A 12,462-nucleotide genomic window follows, 5' to 3' on the forward strand; every position below is an offset into this window, starting at 1 on the left:
CAAAGAAGGGCCACTCACATAATTGGGGGCAGCAGGGCAGGCCCTATGAGAAAAGGCTATGAGAGCTGAACCTGTTTAGCCTCCACAAGAGAAGGCTGAGAGGGGTTTGGTGGCCATCTATAAACTCACCAGGGGGGAGCAGTGGGGAACGGGAGAGTCCCTGTTCCCCCAAGCACTACCAGAAGTTACTAGGAATAACGGCCATAAGTTGACTGAGAGTAGGTTCAGGCTAGACGTCAGGGAGCGCTACTTCACAGTCAGGATGGCTAGGATGTGGAACCGATTTCCTGGGGAAGTGGTGCTGGCTTCTACCCTGGGGTCTTCAAAAGGAGGCTAGATAATCACCTAGCCGGGGTCATTTGACCCCAGCATCCTTTCCTGCCCATGGCAAGGGCTCGGACTTGATGATCTGCTTAGGTCCCTTCCAACCCTACCAACTATGAAACTATATGGCCTGTTTCCTTTGGGAAGCTTGGGGTGCCTTTTATGCCAGCATACTATCTACTGCTTAGAACTTAAGAGACCAATTTGGATACTTTGTGTATAACCTTGCTTGACATTTATGAAAATGCTGTAGTAAGAAAAAGTTCAAAAGGACTTCCATAGGATGTTTTTATTGTTGCCATCCAAAACATTTTCTTCCTTGTCCTTCTAAAGGTGTTTGTATAGAAGAGGTCCTAATTCCTTTGCTTTAAGAATGTTTTGCTCATTTTCTCTGCAGTGCTACGGGAATGGGTGGGGATGGAATTGCCTTGTAAGCAAAAAATATAATTGAAGGTGTTTGCTTAGAGTAATAGCATTCCCCATGAAATACTGACAAGCAGTTAGGTGAGAACTTCATATTTTACAGCCAAGAGGAGGGAGTACAGAGAGAATGGAGGTTGTTTCAGGTACTCTGAAAGGTTAGGAATTTGACAGATCTCCCATGAAAAATGGAGACCTTCATCCTCCTCAGTGTCACTCATTACCTATTTCTCCTTTAAAATATGGGATTATGTTTTATATGTAACTACAGCCATTGCTTTTCTCTCTTTAAAATCTCTTCTATTTTTGTTGCAGATGCATCAGCTGGACCTTCCAGATCACTATCTGCGTCTGAAGTTCCTGATAGAGAACCAGATTCAATTTTATGTACCAAAGCCAGAAGAGGAAATCTATGAGCTGGTAACGCTAACTGCTGAACATTAAATGACATGTTATTTTATAGGGTACTATTAACTATGCTTTTCCACAGCTGTGCAGTTTTAATTTCAGGTGCAATTAGTGAATATGTGTAGTGCATAGTGTTAAGCTTTTTAAATTTATGGGTCACAAGTCATCTTGCAGTTACAGTCCCTTGCTGTCCATGGCAAACAGCCATGTTGTTATAAGCTACATTATTTACATCCTATAAAATCTCAGTCTATTTTCCTGAAGGCAGAGAGGCTCTGTGCTCACTGTTGTACATTAGGGAGAGAAGCACTTGCTAATAGTGATCTTTACGTGGAAGGTTAAATTCTAATCCCAGTCCCCCCACACTTTTCCTGTTGCTCATAATTTTCAGTTTTTTCTTTGATGAAATCTCTTTAGGGCCAAACTATTCCATGTCGGGTTCACTGCATAGATGGTTTAAAATGATGGGGTTGGAGTTTTAGGGAAAAAGTCTCTGGAGTTCTGGAAGGAGGATAAAATCACGCCATCTGTTTCAACTGGAATTTTTGAACTTACACAGCTGAAGTATAAAATTTGAGGCTTCAAGAAAATTATAAAATGAGACATTTTAAAAAATGAGACCAAACAGATGTAATGTTATATATGTTAAACTCACCAAGTTAATACAAATGCAGGAAGCATCTCTAGTCTTCTCATATATTATATCTATAGACAGACGGACAGATTTGGAGTATGGCCAATTTACTCAAAACATTACCAGTTAAGTATGCTGTGCTCAGTGGTTGCTCAGTTTAACTTTTCTGGGATTAATCCTACTTGCTTACTTTAAAAAGTAAAGGAATTAAAGAGACAAATAACATTAATGGAGCACTAGAACCAACAAGTGAAGCACTTTAGTCAGGTGTCAGATTTTGCTCCTCACTGTTTAAAAGACTGGATTAACCCACGGGAGCATTTTGCTAGGGTAGGTGTGGCCCAGGGTTGCTGTAGCCATGTGACGCTTTTAAACTAAATAGTATCTATTCTACAGTGTTTACCTGTTTGCTTAACATTAAAGTCTTCTATTGAAATGAGTGGGACTGTTTTCATGCTTAAAGTTAATAACCTGGATAAGTGTTGGCTGGGTCAGGCCTAACCTAATAGCACAAGGTCAGTAGATTAGTGGTGTGGTGTGTGTTTCATAGGAAAGCGTTGTGATTTTTTTATTTTGTTGAAGAGATTCTCTTGCAGTTAACTTACACAACTGAGTTATGTCTTCATTTTTGTAGTTTCCTGAGTAGCTTACAATAATACCACCTGGCTAATTACTTTATTTCTAATCAACCAATTTTTGAAGTATATTTCCTTAGAAAAGGTTTAATAGCATTTCTTAGACAACTAAGGAAGGGTACTTGATACCAAAAGCTTGTCTATAACCCTCCCAAAAGGGTTATCTTGTATTTCTTCCAGCTATACAATTGGTCCAATAAAAGATATCACTTGCACAGGTCTCTGCCTTGGGCAGAATTAGAAATTAGAACTCTCAATTGCCAAAGAAAGAAAGGAAAAAAATGTGCAAATTACTATACAATGCATTTCAAAAGCTGGTAGAGGCTCTATCCATTACATGCATCTCTGTGAACATTTTTAACATTAGGTAGTGTTCAAGACAGTTGCATTTTGAAGTGCCTTTTAGAGAAGTAAAACAAATCATGGAATGCTTTGTCTGAAACTTGACAGGTTAGGTTACTTTCCTCTCCATCTGATTTTAAGTCTTGCTATTCTGTCAAGTAATGCATTGCTTAAATTGGACATAGTAAAGGCTTTGGTGAAGGCCTGAGGAGAGGCCATCAGGACTTATAGGAAGTGGGGAAGTCAAGGCCGGGAAAGGCTGGAGAAAAGTCAGAAAAGCTACAGTAGATGAGGAATTGGAACTCGTGGCAGAGGTGATTTAATAGATTTCATAGACATTAGGGCTGGAAGGGACCTCGCAAGATCAAGGGGCAGGAAGTCAGCTGGGGTAAGATCACCCCAGCAAGATAAGCATACAAGTGTTTCTTAAAGGTATACAGAGTAGGTGCTTGCACCACTTTTGGGGGAAGTCTATTCCAGATTCTGGAGACTCAGATGGTAAAGAAGTTTTTACTTATGTCCAGTCTCAAACGGTCTTTCAGCAGTTTGTGACCATTAGACCTTGTCTTCCCATGCAGGGGGGTACCCTGGTGAACAGATGTTCTCCCAGTTTCTGATGCACACCCCTTAGGCTGCCACCCAGACACCGCTGAGCCTTTGCTTCTCCAGGCTGAAGAGTCCCATGCCTCTCAGGCTCTCCTAATAAGGCCTGTTCTCTTGACCTCTAATCATGTGTGGCTCTCCTCTGGACTCTTTCAAGCTTCTCCAGATCCTTTTCTGAATTGTGGAGCCTGGAATTGGATGCAGTACTCCAGCTGCGGTCTCACCAAGGCCAAGTAAAGTGGGAGGATGGCTTCTTGGCTCGTGCCTGAGATGAATCACTAGATGCAAGCCAAAGTTTTATTTGCTTTGCCAGCTGCAGCATTGCATTGGTGGCTCATGTTCATCTTGTAGTCAGTCGTGACCCCCCCCAAGTCTCTTTTGGTTGTGGTGCTAGTGAGTGTAGCACTGCTGAGCCTATAAGTACGATGTGGGTACTTTCTCTCAAGGCGGAGCACCTTGCATTTCTCCATGCTGAATGTCGTCAGGTTTTGATCCACTTACCTTGTGAGCCTGTCCAGGTTGACCTGAATTGCCAGTCTATCCTCTAGTATGACTGTACTTCCCCATAATTTGGTGTCATCAGTGAACTTAGCCAGTCCACTTCTGACACCCGAATCCAGATAATCAATGAATATATTAAAGAGTTCTGGCCTGAGTACTGAGCCTTCAGGGATGCCATTGGTAACCATGTGCTATGCTGACTCAGTTCCATTGACTGTCACTCTCTGGATCTGACCATGGAACCAGTTCCCCAACCGTTGGACCATAAGGTTGTCAAGGCTGCAGTTCCCCAATTTTACCATGAGGACATCATGGGAGACCAAGTCAAAGGCTTTTTTGAAATCTAAATATATGACATGAACCTCTTCTCCTTTGTCCAGGTGGTGCATCGCTTGGTTATAGAAGGAAATGAGGTTAGTCAGGCAAGACCTACCTGCAATGAAGTCATGTTGGCTCTCTCTCAGAATGTTGCCTTCCGTCAGCCTGTTGTTGATGGTTTCTTTGATTTTTCCCAGGATATTTCCAGGGATTGATGTCAAACTGACTGGCCTGTAGTTGCTTGGATCTTCCTTCCTTCCTTTCTTGAAGATAGGCACCACACTGGCCCTCTTCCAATCCTCAGGAACCTCTCCTGTGTGCCACAAGTTCTCAAATATCCTTGCTGTTGGTTGTGCTATGATATCAGCCAATTATTTTAGCACTCGTGGGTGTGTTCCATCCGGGCCAGCTGATTTTGTCAAGCTGTTCCCTCATAAGATTGATCTTTTATTAGACCAACTAGTTTATTAACATTAATTATAATTATTAGTAGTTAGTCTTGGTGGTCTAATAAAAGATATCACCTCTGCCATGAGTTCTGATTCCTTTTGCCTCTAGACCAATATGGGTGCAACCTGGATACCTGGCACAGGAGATGAGAACACTGTCTTTAAGACACACTAAGAGCTGAGCAGAAATCTGAAGGGAATACAGAGGCAGCACTGCCACCTACGGGTAGAGATGCAGTTTGCGAGATAATAAACAAATGCCATTTTCTGCTATTCCCAATGTTAGCAGACAAGTGTGCAACAACTCCAGTGAGCTGCCCCTGCCCTGTCTGCAGTGTAAAAATTCAGTTCTTAAATCTGCTCTTTAAAAACCTGTCCTGCTTGTGCTCATCTGCCAAAGAGCAACAGCTCCTGACTGCTTAGTCCTTTTGAAGAAAATCCTTCCCAGCCAGGACCAGCTTTGTGCAGAAGAACATATTGTGGAAGGGCTTAGAAGAGAAATCCTCCTTCATAATCTGGGGAGCATACAAAGCCACTAGCTATATCAGCAGCCTGTGCAAGTTACTTTTCTGCTGCCTCCCTGTCCCCACACAGTCACACCCATCCCACTTGTTTCAGATCCTGTATGCTGCCTTTTTGCCTTTGATGGTGCCCTTCCTGTGAAAGAAAGTCTGTAGAAACACTTCTTGTCACAAAAATACCACAATTAAAGGACCTGTAATAATCTTGGTCATTTGTTTCTGGGGTAGATGGAATGATTTTAAATAATGTAAATGATTTAAATACTGTATTGCTCATTGGGAGTTAGGCATTTAAATACCTTTATGCAATAGCACTTCTTTAACTTACAGGGGCATTGGAATACATAATAATGAAATCTATGCGAGTTTTAAAGATGGCAAGGGAAAGCATGTAAACCATTTAAAATTGAGAGAGAAATATGTACATGATTTTAAAATAAGTCCTGTCAATTTCAGGCTTTAAATTCATGATAAAATTGATGGCAGAGGATAGCCTCATCAAAGTGTTATGACTTGTGGAAATGCAGCGTACCAGAAAATTGCAGATATAATATAGGTTGTTGGCACATGTATGTGTATTTGTCCAGTTGTCACAAAAAGGATGTTAATAAAGATGTGCCAAACTTGTTTTTTGCTTTCTTGTCAACATAAATGATCATTTTAAGTGTGAAATTTCTTGGTAGGAAAACCCTACTTCTAACACTTAGGAAATTAAAGAAACAAGAAAAATTGTAATCAGCAATTTATTACTACAGCATAGGAAGAAAGTAAAGAATATAAAATATGTGAATTTTAAAAATCTGATTTTGATTTTAAAAAAATGCTTTAAATCTATTTTTATCATGAATAGTAGCCTTCCTGGAAATCTCCCAAACTACTGAATATGTTTTACCCAGTGCTGACTTCCTTGAGCTCTCAAGGCTTTTCTGACGGAGGGAGAATGACATTGGACCACAGGCAATATTGGCAGTACTAGAAATATCCCTTCAGCTCTCTTTAATTGCAAGCTAGTGCTTCTGACAATAAAACATAGTGGTCCTTATAGCACACTTCACCAGTGCAGGGAAAGTTGCAGTAAATAAATAATGATCATGTAGAAACTCACCTGCCCTTTCAGTAAAAAGAAATATCTGTTCAATGTTGTGACAATCCACAAGTCCCCTGATAGTAATGGATTTTTTTATATATATTTTGTCTATTCAGCTGTACAAAGAAATCGAAATCTGTCAAAAAATTACGCAGCGCATTCAGATTGAGAAGTCTGACACCTCCTCTGATATTTATGGTAAGTTTCTCTTTTTGCTTTTAGTTTTATTTTTCCTAATCTAATCAATTCTGGCTCATATTCACAATTCATTAAACTACCTTAAGGGCCTGGTTTAAGTAAAATGAAGCACAGCCAAGTCCTATATAACCTAAAGCAAGAGAAACCACAAGAAGCTATCTTGCCCTTACTGAAGCACACATGGATTTTATTTGTATTGAACAAAAGGGAAAATCCTTCCTGGTGTTTAAGCTATGGCATGTGGGACCTATTGTTGATGTTACAGTTCTAGAAAAGGCCATTTTTTCTTGTTTCTCTAGCTTCTCAGAAGTGACTATACAAAAACTATGTAATGAAGAATGAAGCGCTGAAATATGGTTCTATCAAGCACTAAGATTCTATCAGGAGGAGGCTAGATAAACCTTGGTCAGGGATGATTTAGGAGTACCATTCCTGCATTCGTGTAGGGGGCTGGATCGGATGACCCTTGAGATCCCATCTAACCCTATGATTCTATGGTGCCACAGAGTACTTTTGTCCTTGCAGTGGTAAACACCGCCCCCCACCTCCAGATGCCATATCTCTATATGGCATAATTTCTCTCTCTCAATCATCATTTTGTTTTGTTAATGCCTGCAGTATAGGCTAAACCATGGCTTTGCAGTAAGCACTGCTGCAGTAGGAAACTGGGATACAGGTTGTGTCAGGAGAGTCACAGTCCACCTCCTGGTTACTCTGCTGCTTCAGGTAGGAAGAATGCATTGCCATCTTTTAACACTGGTGCAGTGCTTTGGGAGGGAGAGAAATTAATCCTTTATTCTACTCATTCCCTGCCCCCTCTGGTCTGTCTGCAGCCTTTATAAGCAGCCCATGACAGCTCCCCACAATATAGGCAGCTGTCTCTGGAAAATAATGAAGAGCCTTGTGCCCTTTTTTTGTTCTCTGCATGAACACTTAAGACAGGCTACAATCTTGTCCAGCCATACACTGGATTTGGATTATAGGAGCATGACATCTGTTGAAGTCAATAGAAGCCCCTGCATCTCTGAAGCCAGAATATGTTGCCTAAATTATGAACACATTTATGAAATAGATGGAAGGGGAAGGAAATCCTCTTTCTATCATTTTTGCAAAGTCCCTGTTTATATCTGTTCCTCCAGCTTTTCAGCATTTGGAATGACAAGCTTTTGACTGGAAAGATTGCTCCTTGGCCAGGCAATTATAGCATTTTTACTTTACTTTTGCAACCTACCCCATGGGCAGCTGATCTGCATCTTTTAATGTTTATGTGAATATTCTTTTTAATGAAAAGAATAATTTTGAATGCCCAAACTGCACATTTATGCAGCTGCAGGCCATTGGAAGATTGAGCTCTGGCACAAAATGGTGATGCTGACCATTGTTTGAAAACTACAGGCTTAAGAGAAAAATATTTAACTAACCCAGTTATGACTGTAGGTTCAGTCATTAGATTGTGTTTGATAATAGTACAACAATTAGGAATTTGTCTGAATTTCTTGTTTTTTAAAACTGGTAGAAACAGAAGATGGGGAAGACAATTAATTACAATATTGCAAAGTACAAAAAACCCCCAGTTAAACCAAATGATCAGTCATCTGGCAAACAATTACATGCATGCTTTGCTGTTGCTGCTGTCAAAGAATTAAATCACAAAAATCTTTTTGACTCAAGTAGGACAGGATCGGACCCCAGGATTGTTTCCACATAATCTTGCAGACCAGTAGACCAGTAAGAAGTCTATGTTGAAATGCATGTATGCAAGGGAACAGAGTTAAGGTTACCAGGGCATTTGATTCTTTAGTGGTTAATACTGCACCTGCTTAATTTGCCAGACCCTTCGCGGTTTTAATGTAAGCCTTATTTTTACAAATTTGGGTCCCACACATATGAAGACTTGGTGCAAAATTCTACACACATCTATTGGCTATAAACAGTACAAAAGAATGATAAGCTGTTTTGTATGCCTTTGCTGAACTGAAACAAAAACATAGGTTCTTTTAATTTTAATTTCCTAAATCATAGTCATGGTGTTATTGTTTGGCTTCCTCTTAAAGAGGAAAACCCTGTAATTATAATAATCCATAAAGTGGCACTTTATTTTCAAACCCAGGAAGCATTTAAGCACTTGTGTAAAATCTCCCTGAACAGGACTAGTTTTCTAGTTTGGGGCCTGTCTTAGTGGACTGCACTAAAATGATGATTTCCAGACAAGGTCTGAAACAATTGTATGGAAGGAAGCTGGGCTTCTGCAGTGGACCTAGGATGCAGATGACAAAGGAGTGCTAACAGTTACTTGCTTTCGCTACCCATTTTCATTCCACGTCCATATACTTCCTGTGCATTTTTCAGCTTTAAAAAAATAGGTGCTACTACTCTCCATGATGTGAGTAGCCTGCTGTCATTCAGAACAATTGGGAAATTCTCATTTTAAAAATACTAAAGGGTAGCCAACATGAATTGCCACTTTTGTTTGCCTTCATGCCATAACAAGAATTCTTGATCATTACTTTTAATTTTCAAAGCGGTTTGCAAACTATTTGTCCTGACACTGTCACAGGAAGCAAGGTAAGTTACTATTGCCATTGGACAGAGTCAGAGGTGGAGAGGTTAAATGCCTGGCCTGAGGTCAAATGACTCAAGATGAATAAAGCAGTGTTTTAGGGAAAACTCACACTGGAAGCTCTGCAAGATTTCCCAGTAAATCTGTCCACCTGCACAGAGGTCTCTGTAAGTAGAGGACAATATGGCCTGTAAGGAGGATGACCATATGTCCTGTTTTAATTGAGACAGTCCTGGATTTCAGAAGCTGGTCCTGGCTGGCTCTTGAGAATTAGAATGCGTGTCCCAGAAATGCAGTGGCACAGGGCGCAGTATGGCCAGGAGTCAATGCTGCATGGAGCACCTTTCAGATGGGTGGGTAGGCACCACTGCCTGCCTGGCATGCTGTCCCACTCTCACCAACTAGTAAGAGCCTGATGGGGAGCAGGGCAGTGTCCGAGATTTCCAGGATTTCTATATGGCATTCGTGGATTCCAGAAGCAGCCTAGGAATACCTGGTCAACATCTTGGGCCCTCACTAGAAAGTTTTGCCCCCAGAACTTCTGGTAACTGCTATTGCTATGGAGCTGGCACAAGTATTCACTTGGCAGTTGTTGCAGGTGCCTCATATCCTCACAGTATGAAGTTGTGTTGACGCGAAGCATGGTGCATCACTGGGAAGACCCCAGGGCGTACATTTGCTGACATTGCTGGTACGTGTCAGCTGACTGCACGTGGCGTTAGTTTTATTTAGGGTCCAGAAAGGCCAGTTTATTTCATATTCACGTGTGGACACATGCAAACCTGTATCCATGAAGGCAACTTCTGTTGAGAGAGTGTTGTTCTGTATGCTAAGCACTGCTGACAACACACAGGGTTGCCATTTCATTTTCTTCAGTTTGTTCATTCTCTTTGAGCTAAAGTTGGTGCATCAGGCAAGCTTCACAGATTTCATTTTCATTCAGAGTTGAGGAGCTCTCATACAGGCTCCAAATTGCTCATTAAAGTCATAAATGGTCATATGCAACTGGCTTTATGAGCTGGCCCTTTTTGATGAATAAAGAATAATTTGTCCATAAATATCAACTTGAAGAGAGCTGCAGAGTTAGAATAGGCTTCTAGCACATCTGCTTCCTCTTGGCTGGTGACTGATTCCATGTCAAATGAGTATCTCTCCCTAGAGGTTCATAAATGTTTTCCTTGATGAAAAAAGAGCAAACACATACCTAGGGAGCAGTGAAGTCTCAGAAAAGCAAATATTCTGTTTTATGTAAGTCTCAGCAGTAAATAAACAAAGCATATTTAACAAATCTCATTTAATTTTCTACACACGCTGTATTTAACATTATATCAATTCCAGGTACCAGATATAAAAAAATCACTGATATCAGATAAAGTAGTCCCATTTGAACTGTTAAAGGTGTGTCAGTGCTTCCCTTGTAAATCTCTGTTTTGTGGATTTATAACTTAATCATAAAAATGTGCATAGAGCTGAGACTTGGCAAACAGCAAGTCATGCCAGGAGCAGCTGAGAAAAGGAAAGAAGGCAGCATTTTACAAACCTGGCCAGCCCAGGAAATTCACAAAATAAAAGCTGACATTCTGCTTAAACAGGCACTTTTATGCCTTGTGTAAATTAAGGATGGAGTGTCAAGCCTAAGCTTGAGTTTCCTGGCTTTTGGTGGTTTGGGACATAAACCACTGTGTTGTATAAATTTTGTTTGAGAGTACCTAACTTCTTGAAGTGACCTTTTGTGGCAAAACAGTTTTAAGTGCTTTCTAACATTCTGCAGCTGTGGTCTTCTCAAATAAAACTTAATTGATTTATGGAAACCCAGAAATTCAATTTCTAAGTAGCTCTTTTTTTTCCTCCTTAACTTTCCTTTTCAAGGGTTTTTGGGTTTTTTTGTTTTTTGTTTTTTTTAAAGGGTAAAAAGTAGTTGCCTGTTCCTGAAATCCTTACTCACACAAGTAATCTACTCTCACACAGAGAGGCAACCCTGGAAGTGCTTTTGTGGGTAAAGGCTGCCCATTCAAGTAAGGTTTTGCAGTAATTGGGGCCCCTAAGGTTTTGTTCATTGTGGAGAAGAGTAGCTGTAAATGTGGTGCATGCAATGGATGTCTTTATAGTTTGCATAGCTAACTGCAGAGGTATTTTACTTGTAACCTTTGGTATTTTTATAGGCTTCTCATTGTCCTCTTTGGAGGAGGAAGGGATTCGTCGGCTCTATGTAAGCAGTGTAAAAGAGACGGGTCTGGCTTTCAAGAAAGGTAAAAGGCACCGGAAGACTCGCTGCCTTTTTAGAATATCATATTATTGTTCTCTAATTGCATGGTGTTCGTACCTACAAGCCCAAGTCATGGACCAGGATCTTACTGTTTTCTGTCTACTGCCAAACTCCAACCTACTAGGAATGGCCGGGAAATGACTACACCATACATTCAACCTGAAACCCCTCTTGTGGTTCAGTAGTAGAATCCTCTTCTGTTGTGCGGGAGACCTGGGACTGATTCCCAAACATGCATATAATTACCACCATCAAGACACTGAATGTCCAGACTTGATCTGGCCTCTGGATACTGTCTCAATGTTCTAAAAGAGGATGGTGGGTCCCCATGCTCCTGCCTAGGTGTACATGTCAAAGGTCCTGGTGACCTCTCATGCATACACCATGATCCAGAAGGCTTGACAGTGTTCTTCTACTACTACATTCAACCCCCTTTTCTTCTGAACTGGTTTCTGATCATCTTTCCTTTATGTAGCAGGATCACTGCAGCAAGAAAGCCAAGTGGTACATAGAACAACTCTAGAATGAAAAGAAATGAAAACAAATGGCACCTCTTTCCCTCAGTGGCTGTGATCGCTGCTTCTAGTTTTGCTTCCAGCTATTTCTTTCAGATCAGGATGTAACAAACCTAATTAGGCTAAGGAATTGGCCTGAAGTGTGTGTGTAATGCAGCCTTCAACAACCTTTTTAGAGCAGTGGGCCACCACTTGCAACCTGGTCATCGCTGCCAACTACTGCTCTCTCCTGCTGCTGCAAGCTGCCTCTACAGCAGCCCCCTCCACAGAGCCCAGCCCAGCCCCACCTGCTGCTGTGGCATAAAGTAAGTCCTCCTGGACCCACAAAGTGTCCAGGAAGTGTTATCCCAGAAAACTCTAGATAAGGTCAGCAGTAATTTCTGGGTCAGGAACCAGGGGTAGTCAGCCACAGGACCCTTGCAAGGGCAGCAGCAAAACTCTTTCCTCTGAGTGTTCAACATCACGAGCCTCCAAATACTACGGCCACTGTCTTTACTGTGCACCATTGCTTCCACCAGGCACTAACAATCTCTGTCCCCAGTGGCAGTGGGGAAGGCTCCTTGGCCAGTGATGGTGAGCAGTGCTTGCTGTAGGGAGCAAACGGAGGTAGCAGGAGCGCTGTGAGTGTGGGGGGCTGCTGCAGGGGGAGCAGTGGTGGGTGCAGGGCAGAGAAGGGGGATG

General features: G+C 41.5%; 1 protein-coding gene across 7 annotated transcripts in view; it reads left to right on the top strand.

Annotated features, from left to right (window-relative positions):
* Nucleotides 1-12,462, top strand: part of TIAM1 (T-cell lymphoma invasion and metastasis 1) — a 333,643-nt gene that overhangs the window by 242,378 nt on the left and 78,803 nt on the right. For all 7 annotated transcript variants that reach the window (XR_002098932.1, XM_019524607.1, XM_019524606.1 and 4 more), the window contains 3 exons: nt 1,060-1,164; nt 6,359-6,440; nt 11,163-11,249. Coding sequence is in view for 6 of the 7 variants with exons in the window: in XM_019524607.1 (XP_019380152.1) it covers nt 1,060-1,164; nt 6,359-6,440; nt 11,163-11,249 (274 nt within the window). In the remaining variant the exon portion in view is untranslated. The remainder of the gene's footprint in view (nt 1-1,059; nt 1,165-6,358; nt 6,441-11,162; nt 11,250-12,462) is intronic.

Source organism: Gavialis gangeticus, unplaced genomic scaffold (assembly GCF_001723915.1).
Source record: "Gavialis gangeticus isolate Ggan-Ray unplaced genomic scaffold, GavGan_comp1, whole genome shotgun sequence".
NCBI lineage: Eukaryota > Metazoa > Chordata > Crocodylia > Gavialidae > Gavialis > Gavialis gangeticus.